The sequence below is a fragment of the Fundulus heteroclitus genome, unplaced genomic scaffold (genome assembly GCF_011125445.2).
Source record: "Fundulus heteroclitus isolate FHET01 unplaced genomic scaffold, MU-UCD_Fhet_4.1 scaffold_28, whole genome shotgun sequence".
NCBI lineage: Eukaryota > Metazoa > Chordata > Actinopteri > Cyprinodontiformes > Fundulidae > Fundulus > Fundulus heteroclitus.
This window is the reverse complement of record NW_023396689.1, coordinates 5,655,891-5,671,323: the sequence shown is the minus strand read 5'-3', so window position 1 is coordinate 5,671,323 and position 15,433 is coordinate 5,655,891. Positions and strand designations below refer to the sequence as shown.

At 40.7% G+C, this 15,433-nt stretch overlaps 1 protein-coding gene across 2 annotated transcripts; it reads left to right on the top strand.

Annotated features, from left to right (window-relative positions):
• Positions 1-647: 647 nt before the first annotated feature.
• Positions 648-14,422, top strand: rell2 (RELT like 2). Of its 2 annotated transcripts, XM_036130109.1 has the most exons (7): positions 648-793; positions 2,381-2,429; positions 4,491-4,708; positions 6,515-6,577; positions 6,798-6,861; positions 9,673-9,846; positions 9,928-14,422. In XM_036130109.1, the coding sequence occupies exons 3-7, from the start codon at positions 4,519-4,521 to the stop codon at positions 11,609-11,611; spliced, it is 2,175 nt and encodes a 724-aa protein (XP_035986002.1). In that variant the 5' UTR covers positions 648-793; positions 2,381-2,429; positions 4,491-4,518; the 3' UTR covers positions 11,612-14,422. The 2 variants fall into 2 exon arrangements, with proteins under 2 accessions (XP_035986002.1, XP_035986001.1); XM_036130108.1 differs by lacking the exons at positions 648-793; positions 2,381-2,429 and having other exon boundaries at positions 3,137-4,708.
• Positions 14,423-15,433: the final 1,011 nt, after the last annotated feature.

The window sequence follows — 15,433 nt, the reverse complement described above, 5'->3', positions numbered from 1 at the left end:
ATTGATTGATAATCAATTAATTGATGCAGACAAATAGATTAGATTGAAAGTGTCTGTAATCAGTGTAGAAATATCAGTCCAGTCCAGACTGGCTTTCCTAATGCCAAGGAGGGACTGAAAACTAATTATTTTTATTAAATTGTCTAAGGAATTCACACACATCAAACAGTGTTTTAGAGAAACTGCGGTTAGTGTCGAATAAATCAGCTGTGGCCTGACACGTCTGTTGCCCGTATCAAAAACCAGCTCTGTTCCTGAAGGTGTTTCCATGATCTTCTGCTCACCTCCACCTGCTCTCCATGCTTTCTCCTCCTCTCCTCCCCTGTGTTTAAGCTGCCTGTATTCATCTCCCAGTTTCTGTCCTTACTATGCTTGTTCCTCTGCTCTCCTCTCCTCTGTGGACCCGTGCTTCCTGCCATCTACCTTATCCATGCCAGTTCAGTTAGTTCGTTCTCCATCGATCTGTGCATTTTCTTTATTTGTTATTAAAATCCCTCACCATCATCACACTCTGCGTTTGGGTCCTCCTTTACTCTGAAAATGAAGGTGAGGTCAGCAGCTCGGCTGATGGACGTCCCACCACAGGTACCAGTTGAGCAGACACTTCCAGGGGCTATCTGTGGGGACAGGGGCGCTCCTTGAAGGACAACTCCCACAGCCTGCAGCGAGGAACCCTAAGCTCACACACAGTCCAGGAGACGGTTGACTGAAAAATCATCTAGTGGATATTTCTGTCTTCTCTGTATGACCTACCTTCATCTGGTGTTGATTCTCATAACGAAGCATTGGAGTGGTATGTGGTTTCTTACTGGAGTTTGGTATTCCAATTAGATCTAGAAATGCATTTTCATCAAAAAACACTGTAGAGCTTCTGATATCTTCTTTATAAATGCTGTATGTGACAGTGTGTGTAACTCTGGTTTGTAGTCCTGTTTATACATACCAAGCAGAGGTCAGAAATGCTGTTCAGCACTGTAAAGAGGGTTCAGAAATCATGAATGCAATTCTAAACTATTGATGTGATTATGATATGTCTGTTCAACGATAATGAAAGAGACCGTCTTTGTGTAGATAAACCCTCTTCTTGTTCTGTGATCTACTGCTGAAATGCAGACCATCAAAGGTTTGGTTCCAAGCTGCGTTCTGGAGAACCAATTCAGGAACTGGCTCAAGAACGTCTTCTGGTCTAGAACTAAAACTCTTTTTGATGGAAAACCTTTCCAAAAAGAGCTTTTGGTAAAGTTTGTTGTGAAGGCAGCCAATTCAACATGGGATCTCTCCTCAGTAGAAACAGATTTTGTGAGAAGCACGTTAGAAGGTGTCGAGCTAACTGTCACCTCACACCTTCTAGTCTGCCTCCTGTATGGGCTTTGCCTGTTCTTCCTGTGCACATGGGACTTTTCTGGGGGAAAACGGCTAAATTGGACTCAGGACAGGTTGTGACTCAGCATGTGTTTCTGTGTTGGCCCTTCGGAAACAGGCGACTCGGCCAAAGCAGCCTACAGTTTAAACGTCGACTGCAGTCAGGAATCACACAAAAGACAAAACAAAAAAGACTTTTCCTTTTCAAATATGCTGTAAACAGGCTCCCGGTGTTGAATATTAGCACTAAAAAAATGTTTCTAAGCATTTTGCATAATAGTGTTTTAGACAGAGACAACCAGTCATCAGTGAGCAGATCATCTTTATGCAACTGACTAGTGTATTACGAGGATGTGGAGAGCTGTCTGCTGATGATACGTGCTATCACTGTTCAGCCGGCCTGAGGACATTTGAGGGGGGGGGGGGGGCAAGTGCTGATAAATGACTGTGTGTGTGTGTGTGTGTGTGTGTGTGTGTGTGGTGGTGGTGGTGGGGGTTAAATACTGATAAGAGACCTGGAGGGTAACACCGATAAGCTCTTGTGCATTGAGTCATTTACACTGTGTGTACCTTTGGTCCACATACTTAATTTCTAGAATTACATATACATACATATCTATATATATAGATATATCTATATATATACACATATATAGATATATATATAGATATATATGCTGCATGTTTTATAAGGTATGTGCACTGACATGAACATGTGAACTCCTACAACAACTGTGCTTTGGTTTAATCTTATTTCAAGACTTTCTTCAAATCTTTTTGACGTTTAAAGAGAGGACAATTTCAAATGTAGCTATTATTTTCTTTTTTCCGTCCTCTCGCTGACCTTGTTGCTCCAAATGAGGAGATAGAGAGAAAAGGTGGGGCTATGGGGGAGCCCTCCCTGGCGGGGCACACGGCTACATCTCTGGCTTTGGCTTCTTATCTGATGCGAACAGTTTTATGTTGAGCATCGACCAAATCTCACTGGATTTCCTGCTGTCTTCTGTTTGTTTACCAGTGACCATGCCGACGTCCTGCGCGTCCGCCGTTGACAGACTGTAAAACCGGTAAGCAATTTCTATTTGCTGATTTCTACAACAGCATGAGACAAAAAAAAATGGTTCAGGTTGTGCTGCTTTTTTTTCATTTACGTTCGTAGGAAATGCAATGCAAAAATAAATGCTGCAGTTTACTGCAAACAAATTAACTACTGTATGTCTGCAGCTTGACTGGAAACGCTTTTAGAATAAGAATATGCTAAAGATTTCTTCAGATAGTCCTTTCCTTATTTTTAACTTGAAAACTCCCTGTTAGAGACACACTTTTTAAATGTTTTGTAAAAGAAACCCATAGTTCTTCAGAAACTACTTGTTCAATAGTCATAAAGCTGATGTCTCCTACATTAGGTTGTTTTCCGAAGCGTGAAAAATCTGCTGCAGGTATCAGACTGAATATCAAACCTGTGTGTAGGAGGGTGTAAGGCTGCTTGGTATGGAGAGGGTTATGAGTGTAAACCCTTTAGATGTCAGAACTGGCTGTGTGTGTGGTGAGCAATCTAGGCTCTGGTCAGGGTCTATTAGGATAGGCGTGGCTTTTAGCAACAAATCCATCAGACTGGTTGCAGCTAATCTCAGGACTGAGCCTTGGAGGGGTTTCTCAAGCTTCTCTAAAGGAGATCAACTCTTCTGGTTCACTCTAAAAGGTTGTTGAAAGATGAACGTCAACCTGAAATCCAAGTTAATCCCGACAGAAGTAGGGCTGCCCAGTGGTGCAGTTGGCAGCATTGTAGTAAGTAGGTTCTGGGTTCAAATCCCGGTCTGGGGTGTCTGTGCATGGAGTTTGCATGTTCTCACTGTGCGTGCGTGGGTTCTCTTCAGGTACTCCCTGGCTTCCTCCCACCGTCCAAAAATATGATTGGACTGTCCAAACTGCCCATAGGTGTGTGCCTCCATGTTGGCCTGTGATGGACTGGAGACATGTGCAGAGAGTAGTAGGCAATGGATGGATGGATAACAGAAGTAGAAATAATATTTCATTTCCACCCAGAGAATAAGTAGCTTTACATTTACGTTTGAATAACTCTTGTCCTACATGTCTAGTCAGATGGTTAGTGCTGGACCCTTCTGAGGGGCAGTTTGATCTCCCCATTCATACATTTAGAGTTATACATATACAAAAAGGCACAAACAGAAATAAAGTTGCAGTATAACCCAATGGCAAAAATATGCACACCCTTAAATTAAAACTTGCCCATTCTGCCATGCAAAACCTCAGATTGCAAGAACCTCTCTTGCCATTTCGTTGTTGATTTGGGTGCAGTGTTGGACTTACTGACGCTGAAAATAAAACCTCTCTCCATCTTTCTGCTCCCTGGCAAACATTCACAGTTTGGGGGTAAATAAGACATTTGCAACTTTTCATTTGATGAAAAGCAACACCAGAGACTGATGCTGCCACCACCATGTTTCACCGGGATGTGGAGTTCTTCTGTTGATACTCAGTGTTGTCTTTGTGCCAAACATACTTTTTGTTACGTTAGATCATAGCACTTTTTCCCACAAGGTTTTTTCGAATATTCCTGCCAGGTCTGGACGTTCTCAGGATGTTTTCAGGATGTTTTACTCCTTCAACCCGACTAATTTTGGAAATTGCCACATGTTCAGAGTTTCTTTGGCCCTCATGGCAGCCTCCCTGACCAGTTAAAGGCTTTTGTTCTTATGTTCCCCCATTATCAATACTATAAGCGAGTAAAGATGATGGACAGGTGTCTTATATTGTTTACGTCGCAGTAACCTGACAGTTTTACACATGAGTGGAGATCTACTGTAGCACCTGTGTTCACGTGGTCCTGGTGTTCTTCCCTGGTTAAAAAGCAAGCTGAACAGAAGCCTTGCTCCCAGTCCAGCCTGTTAGTTGATGCTTATGACTTCATGGTGCTATACCTCCCTCTGTTCACTGTGGGTAGAAAACTAAAAACAACACATCTAAGCACAGAAACGGTGATAATTAGATGACTGTAAAGGTGATAGCAATATGTTCCTGGCATATATTAGCTGCATTACAGATACAGTTTAATTGCTTTTTGACCATCGTGCTTCTCTTTTAATGACCGCATCCATTTTGAGCAGGACAGTGGCCACACTAACCAGCCACATTATGACAGAATCAGAAGCTTCTGGGGCGGGGAAGCCCCCCTCGTCCTACATGATTTTTGTGGTGGTCTTCCTCTTCTTCCTGACTGGACTGCTGGGCTTCCTTATCTGCCACCTCCTGAAGAAGAAGGGCTATCGCTGCAGAACTGGAGACCTGGAAGATGAAGAGGACAAGCTAGGGGAAGATGAAGATGGTAAGGAGGGACGAAAAAGGAAATAAGTCTTTTTTAATATTAATGGGATGTTTCTAATTTGTTTGCTTGTGTTATAACTCATTTGATATTTGTTGGCTGATAAGTAGGCTACTTGTGGAAATGCAGAAAAATGCAAAGATAGTTCCCTATTCTCCTTCGAGGCTTGTTTGCAGCAGATCCTGATAAAAAGCTGGCAGGTTTTCAACAGTTTAAAGCCAATGTTCCACTTTGGCTGCTGTTAAATGCTGCTCTGAAATATTAATGCATATTTGCTGAAAACAGCTGTGATGAAATACTGCTACTGCAGCACACTCTCATTTTATATCTAATTTTCCTTTCTTCTCCAAGCTCTATTAGTTATGATTTAAAATTTGATCTCAATATTGACCAAAGTATTTGTGATTAGAATTTTTCTCCGAATAGTTGTTCAATAGTTTTAAGTGTTACAGCAGCCTCCAGATTTATTGGGAATTAAAAAAAAAAAAACATTCAAATTAATACTTTTTTAGTAGTAGTGAAAGGTTAATTTATTTAAACTACAGATGTAAAAACATTTTGCCCTGAAAAATTTAAAAAAACAAACAAACATTCAATTTGAGTACACTTGTTTAGCATTGAGAGCTAAATGTCTATTTGGCAACTATAATGATAACCATAGAATAAATGTAACCAAAGCCTTTTTGGAATTTATACAAGAAAAGTCTAATAAGTAATCAATTACTTTTTTCTTGCTTGGGTAGAAATGAGATGCATTTCCTTTAGTTTACACAAGGACAGAACTTTAAAATGACTTTAATACAGATGTGTGTTGATATTTATGCAGCCACCCATTAAACTACAGTCAGAGAGATAGTTGAAAAGTTGCAAACAACCAGAACTGTATCAAAGTCTCTTATGTTTATTTTTCCGACCTGCCCAGTGAGCAGCTATCCAGGCCAACTGAATTGTGCGCTGTTTTCTAACTGCAACTCAGACTTTAACTAGGACAGTGTGCGTTGGTCACATGACACTAAGATTAAACTTTTTGGCAAAAAAAAACTCAGGTTGTGTTTGGCATTAAACAAAAAGTGAAAATGTGATAAAAGTCTGACTCTACACATTATGGTAGAAGATCTGGGATGCTGTGGGTCTCTATGTGATTTTGTTAATGCCGTTAACTTTTTTTTCTAAATATGGGATATATTTTCCTCTCCGAACTAAATGGACTAAAATGAAAGCTTAGATTTTTTTTATAGTATTTAATGGGACATAATGCAACTGTAACAGAAGCTTAATATATTTTATAGCTTTTCACATTAAGATTAAAATTTCTACCAGCCGTGCCAATAAGAATAGAGGGTGCCGTTCTATAAGAACAGCTGAATGATATCCAGTGTTCTGACAAAACTGACATAAAGCAGCTGGTTCCGAATCTGTTTCTTCTCCTTACCATTTCATCCAGTTCTCTCCATCTCTCTCTCTTTTTATCGGTCACAAAACCTCCTGAGACATACAAAAACACTCACAGTCTTTGAAAAGGACTCCCAAACACAAACATGCCTCACTTTGATACGTGGAACTGCTCATTCACATGTTAGGACATTTCTATACATGTAAACAGACACCAGCATAAACAGATATGATAGCAGAGAGAAAGAGAAAGAGCTCTGAAATACCTAATGATTATTTAGAATATTTTATTGCTTGGAATGCACAGTCTAAAATGACTGCCTGAGTCGTTAACGGCTTGTAATTGTAGGTGACCGAGAAGATTGTTATAAAAACTTTGGTTTTATTTGTTCATATGTCTCGTTTCGCTGTGTTTAGATGAGAACGATGAGAACCAGGACACCGTGGAGCAGATTCTTAAGTGTATCATGGAAAATGAAGGTAACAAATGTTATGTTACTGCACTGGTTATTCAGTGCTATGATGCTTGGGTTAAATTATTTCAGAATTAAACTATTTTAAGATTGTTTTGATCTCTGATCAAATGTATTTATGGCATTATGTTTCATGTAGCTGTTTTCTCTCAGTCCGAATCAGTATTTGTGAGAAAAGTCATTTAAGTTGGTGGGTTTGTGATTGGGATTCTTCTTGTCACCTCCAGCCAACATGGAGGCCTTCAATGAGATGTTGGGAAACCATAACGTCTGTGTCCGACATGATCCAAGGTAAGCTCTTTTACATAAATCAGTGCTGAAACTACACCGACACATTTTCTTTACTATTATGACAGACAAACCTTAGAATATATACTCTGTGTTGGTAGGGCTGGACCTAGACATTTGGGGGCTCTAAGCAGAATGTATATATATATGTTTTTTTTTACCAAAGAACACAGAAACACAGTTAAGCATTCTGAAAACCAAATGCTTTATTTTGAGAGCTACTGGGGCTCTTTCTCCAACTAATAAGTATGAGAAAATAACTCTTTTTTTGGGATGGTGGTGGCAAAAATAATTGATGTTCCATATGTGGAAACTGGACTCTTGTCTACGCTTTATGGATGGGAGAAATGTCTGAGTGGAGTAGAGTCTGATAAGACATGGGACGTTCTTCTGAAATACTTTAAAGTTGAGGACATGCAGCCTTTAACAACCCCTTTCTAGGTTATATAATATGAACCTGTGAAATCCTTTTGTGTTTTCACTTTTCATTCTACTTTGCCATCTCTGCCACAAAAAATTTATCTATTAATTTGACTGAGAAGTATAGTACATGCATATCTGCTGTTTGGTTCAGGATTTTGGATGTGTTTTCTCTTTTTATGTTGTGTTTCTTCTCTTAAAAAATCAGATAAACATAAAAAAAGCATTCTCCTTAGTCACGAATCCCAATTGGAGCACATTTTTTCACACAATGCGGGAAGATCCAACTAGCTAAGTCAAAACAAACGTGTTTGCCTGGTGGACCAGCACTAGAGTGAATTATGGGATTGTAAACTTTCATCATCTTTACCATTACTTTGTCCTTTTGGTGCTCATTAAAAATTTCCTGGTCGCACAGTAACATGACTAAAAACACAAACTTCTTCTCTTCAAAGAAACAGCAGTAAGATAATAAAATAATCTCTTCAGATCTTTAACTTTAGTGAAACTGAACATGCAAGAGTCATGTACAATGAAGAAAATATGGTAACAAAATGCAGAAAACTGCCTTAATGCAAACTTCCAGTGTTGCCATGGAGAGGCATAAAGACACTTAGCTGCTCTGGGCTGAATAGCACCAGCTGCACAGTCCTGTCAGCCTTTCTTGCCTTAGGACCTTAGGTATGTTTTAATCAGTTTTAGCTTTAAAAGTTGCAAGTTTGAGAAGCTTCTTGGTCCGAATTACACATAATTAACGTTGGTTCTATGGTTGTTTAGATTTTTGCAGGCAGTGAAGCAACAGTGAGTCAGTTTACATTGTGTCAATGTCAGGGGCCCCCTTTGGCCACAAGGCCCAATGCATGCCTAACCACAGGTCAGAGTTAAAGGAACAATAAGTAAGACATTTACCATAAAATTAACCAAATATATTCTTATATGTCACCAAGGATGAAAGTAACATTTCCTTTAAACAATTGGTCCTCTCCATAAACAATGTCTTAGTCAAGTTTTTCTCCTTACAAACCAAGAGGTACGGTCCGGAACTACTTCGGTTCAGAGTGTAGCCTGTGTTTACTTCCTGGTTCCTCAGCCAATCTTATGAGAGTTCCCAGGATTCCCAATAGAGAGCATCTGGTACTTTATCTTGGCAAAAGAGCAGCAGCCTGCAAATATAGAAGCCAGTAAGAGAAGCAGACCAGAAACAGAACAGAATACATCATATCGCTATTCACACCAGACCGTTGAAAAAAGGCTGTTCTCCATGAAGGCGTTGTGTATGTGTTGTTCCTATTTGCAACAGTAGGTGTCAGTATTACTTATTGCTCCTTTAAAGACCTGCTAATTACACAACGGTGAGCAGCTATTGGTCACTGCTCATGATACTGGGTCAATATGTTAAGGGCTTTTCTACTGTTAGAACCCAGGAGGGAGATTCATGGGGTGCAAATGTCTAGAATATGTTTCAGAGACATACGAGAGAGAAGGATGATTAGCGCAGTTAGCGACTAGTAGCACTGGGTTCTGTGTGTTCCCTGTTGAGTAGGTAAACCCCTGATTAAATGTTGGGTTTGTAAAAAGACTAGCAATATTTCTGTCTTTGCATGGATAGAACCCAAAAGGATACAAGGAGCAACTTTTGTGTGGTACATTCATGTCTCATCCGCTGACATATCCCCTTCTGTTTAAAAGTAGCAGCCTGAATTAACAATTTTTCGTCAAGCTTACACTTCTTCTGCTTCCTCCGACTTAATCTTTGAAGACAACACTGAGGCTGAATCTGTGCTCACTCAGTGGCACCTTCTACACTCAACTGTCTCGTTGTCTGCAGGACATGTTATGGCTTAGATACTGGGACATTCCTGATCAGGACCAGTCAAGCATGAAATCAGATGATTCTGGCCACCAGCCAGGTTTTCATATGATTGCTAATAATTTCACACAGAAGTTCACCAAAGGACAATATTCAATAATTATCCCTAAAATGGTTTAAAATATATAATTTAATGACTTCTGTAACCTAAAAAAGTAATGTGTAAAGGCCTGATTAGCCTGATGATTACATCCTAGAGGGGAATACCTAATACGAAGTTGTTTAAATGGGGACCAAAGTTTCAGGGATTCACAACTTATTGATGTCTAACAAAATCACAACTTTATTTGATGATCTTTGTACAAACATACGTGTTGGTCTTTGCCTTTACTGTCCTTTAACAATGTCAAAGATTTGGGGTAATTTACGGCAAAATTTCAATCTTTAGGAAAACATGTGATGCCAAAATTTTGACTTTGTAAAGTGCCGTGAGATGACATACTTCATGAATTGGCGCTACATAAATAAAATTGAATTGAATTGAATTAAAATTTGATGCCAAAATCTCCCATGTTGATATCCAGGTTACGAAAGGAGTCCATTGGTGGTGTTCCTCCCCATCACCATACAGTCCACTCAGGCACCGACCACAACTCCTGCCTCCTCTGCACTCAAGTTCGAGCGAAAAAGGGCCGCAGACAAAGCAGAACACCCCGTTTCAAGAAACCTGGAGAGCAGACAGTTTTTTCTGTTGGGAGGTAAAAAGGCAGAATTGAGCCATTTTGTTAAGGTAAAATGCATGTTTGCAACGTCAAACATTGTTCACTCTATCTCCTCAGGTTTCACGTGACACACTCTGCTAAGAAGCCCCAGGGAGGTTCTAATCGATTGGCTGTATCGGGGGACCAGTTGGACCAGTCCCAAGACAGTGACGAGAGAAAGGAGGATGGATATAATCTAAAAAATATGTTTAAGGAAGTCCAACCACCTTCAGATGGTACCAATGGTGTTGCTGCAAACGTGGGGAAGAGAAAGAAGAGTCTGACCATATTTGGGCTAAGGCGGGGCAGTGATCCTTTAGGATTGAGAGTAAAAGACAGGGCATGGAGAGAGACTGGGGGGATTAGATTTGCTGCTCAGAGGCCACCTGTAGTGCTGGAGGAACCTGTACAGGCAGAGAAGGTTGAGGCTTGTCCAGAGTCTGGCACTAAACCTGGTGCCAAGCGGAATACTGAGCCTGCTTCAGTTCAGTTTGAAGGTAAAACTTCAATTCTAAAACGATCCCCAAAGTCTAACTCTGGACCCCAGGAAGGTTCCAAACTTGAACTTAGTTCTGACCTGCAAGAAAAGATGAGTACAGGAGCCTCCGCCCCCACCTCCCTGCCTATTTCACATGCCAAATCTGAAACTGTCGACAATAAGGTATTAAAAATGGAAGATCCTGGACCACTACAGACCTCAACCCCCATTGACACCACACCTGCACCAGTTCTAGGTTTCACCTCTGTCTTGTCCACTGGTCAGTCCCATTTGAACAAAGACTTTATGGCTGTCCGAGCTTTGTCTGACCCATGTTCCAGCCCAGATCCAGAACCGGCCATCAGTGGTGGCCTCGCTTTAATAAGCTTAGGTTCATCTCCTGCAACTTCTTTCCTAAACAAGACCTTTTCATCGGTCTCTTCTTTAAAAACACCTACCTCATCCCTGACTGAGTCACCAAGCCCCAAAAGCAGCTTAAGAAAGACAACAACAGAGGTGACCAATACCATACTGTCGTCACCACTAGAACCAAGTTCTTCTCCAACCGCAGCTTCACCTTATCCAATCCTAATGTCAGAAAGGTTTTCCGTCAGATCTGCAACCCAAGGAAACACAGTTCCAAGTTCATTATCTATAAAGGAACACAAGCTAGAAGAACAAAATATAGAAAAAAAGAGGCCTGGAATCCTAAAAACATCAAAGCTGTCTCCAGTTGCCACAGGAGAACCAATCTCTTCTTCTGAACAGATGTTGAAGGACAGACTGAGCAGTCTGCCTTTGTCACCCTCCAGCCCGTTGTCCCCATCCTCACTTCAAGGGAGTAGAATAAGTAGTGTAACAATTGTCAAAGCCAGTCCTGATAGCAAGAGAGAGTTTTCTGTCATCACTATGGTGGACAAAGAAGATGTTACAGTGGACCAGAAAGGAGAGAGTGCTGAAATTCCATTCAAATCAGAGAAAGGCCAAATGAGCTCAGCTATTGGAAAGCAACAAGAGATTCTTGTCGGTGAATCTGAAGTTCATCGCAGAGGAACCTCAGGAGCAGAAACTAGCTCATTTCTAGGTCAAGACAAGGAGGACATGATGGAGATGGAAGATATTAGGGATTGCAAGGTGACACAGATGGATGTAGGCAAGGAGTCGAGAGAGGAGATGTTGGGTAATCAATCAGAACAGAACCAAGACGGAACGTCTCAAGATGATGAAGAGTTTGCTGCATCCTGTAGTGATTCAAGAGGAGAGAAAAGTCGTACCACAAACTGAACTACTATGTAATAATATAAATGACAAAATATGATAATCAACAGTTTTTTATTCACTTAATGACAGATGATGTGAAGATTTTCACCCTTTTTTTAGCCACCAGACTGGAATATTGGTTGGAGTAAAAGTTATGGTTTGTTTGTCATTTTAGTTCTTCCAGTTTGCCACTAATACCACCACCCAATGTTGTTGGGCTATGTATGAACAATGACACTGGCATCATCACCTGACCAGCAGTGTAAGAGTTTCACTGAATGTCCTGAAATGTCTCTATAAATACCAGAGAGATGGGAGCAAACTTTCTTCACACACCTATGGGATGCTGTCATTCTGTAGTCCTTCCACAACACAGCACGGTTGTCTCTCAATCTAAGATTTTCCCTTAGTACCATCCCATGCATTGTCAGATATTCACACCTGTTCCAAAGGAAGCTATCTAGAGCCCATCTCTACATAACCATTAAGAATATCTGTGCAACTAGAATCATCCACTAAATACTTCCTGCCACAGTTGATAACTCCATCACATGTAGGACATGCTTCAGGGACGGTGTCCACACAGTACAGCTTCATTTAGTGGAACAGTGATAGCAGAGGCAGCAACAAGTCAGTGTTTTGCCAGTCATATGCAAGTCTCAAGTGTTTTTATCATGTCTTAAAGCAAGTCCCAAGTAAAGACCTTCAGGTACCAAGATGAGATCTGGAAGTCCAGAGTCAAATCCAAGTCTTAAACTTTGAATTTTTGAGTCCTTATCCAGTGACTTAACCAAATATGTAAATCAGTTATAGAATAATGATACATGATTTGAACTAATCATGACTGCTTAATAAAAGGTAAATTTATTTATACATGAAGTTACGCAGCCGATTAAACTACACAGATAAGGATCAAAAATAAAAAGTGATAATTTTGAATCTGACAGCAAATAACCCAGGACTCCAAAAAAGGATTAGTGTTTTTTACTATACAGCTAGACCTCTCTTGAAATCAAACACTGACTATAAAATGAAATATATTTAATTTTAGGGTGTCGTTATCCCAAAGTGTCAGACTATAGATGCATGTTCAATGTACAAACTAAATAAAAAAATGCAAAAAACAAAAGCTGCTTCACAAAATATAGTTTTAAAGCCACTTGTTTATTTTGGTGGAGGAAATGTCTGTGTCCTGTTTGTGAATGTGTGTGCGGGATGAAAAATGAGAGAGGAATAAACTCAATACTTTGTGCACTATGTAGTGATAGTATGATGCTATCGTAGCTGAAAACTGGTTCCACGCGCCTGATGGCAGTGAAGCTTTCTTTTATCATTGCACAGAAAAAGAGGTCTTTTTGTCATTCATCTATGCCAGCATATGGACGTTTGATGTAGTGCTGGAATGGTACCAACAGTCTTCTTCTGCCATTTATAATATGCATATATGTATATACATGTATACGCTCAAATCTCTTCATGCACACAGATAGTGACAGCAAATCGGACGCAGCCAGACATTCCGATTTAAACCTTTTGCTGTTGCCAGGACCCGGATAACTGAGAATTTGCACAGACAATCAAGATAGTAGGGTCCCAAATAGCATATATTGAAAACTGTTTTTGCAAATGTCTTCTGCCCCGTTTTATTTCTTTATGCTTTGCTTCTGAGGAGCCAGGACTTCCTTTACCGTTTTCATTGGTTTTCCAGTAACTGTTTTTGTTTTGATATTTTAATTCATGTTCTATCCAGTTTCTTTCCCGGATCAAGAGATGTAACCCATTAAACACTGATCTCTAAATTACTCAAGCATCCAGAGGCCCATGTTCCAGCAAAACTCAAGATTCCTCTGTGATGTGGCTGCAAAGCACAGAGCCCCTGACCTCTCACCCACTGTGCTCTGGGGCCACCTTCTTTAACAGCAGTAGGTTTTACCTTGGTAGGTTGAAATCCCAGGAAAGACCTTCCACATGCCACACCAGATGCTTTCAAATCATTATTTGCATGAGCCAATTACATGTGCTCTGACACATCTGCCTCCTAATCAGTTGAAAGCTGTTGACATGGAATTGGGGGAGACCCACAAACTCTGATCTGATTCAACAGGCAGTCAGAGAAATGTAAGAACCATGTATTGTAAAGGTGAGATGGGATTTTAGAACAAGTGTGCTATAAACACCTGCAGCTCAGATCCATGGGCTGCAATCAGAGCAGTGCCACTTTATGATCCATCAGTGTCAGCGTTTAATCGGAAATACACATTTATCTGTAGAATCTGGTGCAGATAGCCAGGTTTTTAGGCAGTAAACAAAAGTCATAAAGTCTATAGATTTTCCCCCCCAATATTTTCCAGGTCAGGATAAGCCTGACAAAAGAAAAAAGGAGTATAGAAAAAAGGGGTATTTCCACACTTTAATGTCCTCTAAGCAAAGAGATGAAAATCGCAAAACTACCTGGTCCAAGCTAATTATACTGATTGCCTCAGACGTTTGCATCCACCTTGAGATAGTTGCCATATTCTCAGCTGCTATCCTCATTTACTACCTTAAATCTATCTTCAACATAACTGCAGGAAATCCTTAGTGCATGTGTCATGGACAAATATTTCTCATCAGCCAGACAAGGGGCGATTTTGTAATTTTGGTACCAAAAACGTTGTTAGGAATACAACAGAGAAAGATTGGTTCTTGTCTTATTTCCTTCATTATGCTCAATCTGTGATTTGTAATGGCACATGCAGTGTACATATTTGTAACCTGATAATGGCAGAAAGGTTTGGTGTAAAATTAAATTGAACTTTTGTATTTATCCAATAAAATCTGTGAAAAATCTACCAAGAAATGTGGAAAATTTGAGTCCCGAAAAGTATGGAATGTTACCTCCATCAGTCAGAGGCGTTAAAAGTTTTCACTTTTATTACTCAGGTCAAAGTATAGATACAATGTTTAAAAACAGTTCTATAGAAGTTTATGTATCCACTCAAACTTGTTAATCAAGTGAAAGTATCAGTTTCAGAACTACTTAAAGTTGTAAAGTAAAAAAACAACAACAAAAAGAACGCCATTGAGGACAAAACCCTAGATTTGTTTTTCATTGAGCCTATAAAGTATCAACCTGACTCTCGCAAGATGGATGTAGTTCCGCTGAGCTCCACACGGCGTCACCACATCCCACTGGAATCGCTCCATTCGGAGGGATTTCAATACCTCATAAAATGGATGAGCCAATGACGATCTCCGGGTGGGATTTTCGTAGATGTGAAGTATCAGAGAAGAGACTGTTTGGATTCAGACAACGACGACTCGCAGCGAGGAAGCAAGCGGTAACATTGATACTGCTATTTAAAGGCATACTATGCAACATTTTTCAGTTAATTAATGTGTTCCATACCATTTTGGATGATTAAATGAGTCATTTCAGGTCGAACAAAGGTTTTCTCGGCCGCACTGGGGGTCTGTGGGGGAAATACCGTACTTGCAATTGCAAGAGCCCTCGGCCCGCACCCACAGGCTCAGAAGTCTCGTGCAAGACCACGAGAGTCAGTCTTGCTTTACGGCGAGAACTCTGTGTTTTTGCCCTGCCATTCACTATATGCACGCGCGAAAGCAACAACAAAGAAGCCACCGCCGGGAATGGGCCGGCGCCCACCCAGGAACCCACCCCAAACCCGAGGACCGTCAATTCGCCAGAGGGCCAAGGCGCCCGCCAACGCAGCGGAGGAGGGCAGGACGTGGGGGGATGGGCTCCGCACCTAGCGGAGACTTGAGATGTTCTTGGGAGACGGAGCGGACCGGGCCCGTACCTGGGGAAAAAAAAAACAAAAAAAAAAAACTCATTCACACCATCCC

What these genes read in the sequence shown, in the direction of transcription:
- rell2 (XM_036130108.1), top strand. Translation starts at nt 4,468, where the DNA reads ATGACCGCATCCATTTTGAGCAGGACAGTGGCCACACTAACCAGCCAC. An exon ending in GCTAGGGGAAGATGAAGATG is followed by an intron (nt 4,709 to 6,514) that starts GTAAGGAGGGAC and finishes CGCTGTGTTTAG; the next exon opens with ATGAGAACGATGAGAACCAG. An exon ending in TGTGTCCGACATGATCCAAG is followed by an intron (nt 6,862 to 9,672) that starts GTAAGCTCTTTT and finishes GTTGATATCCAG; the next exon opens with GTTACGAAAGGAGTCCATTG.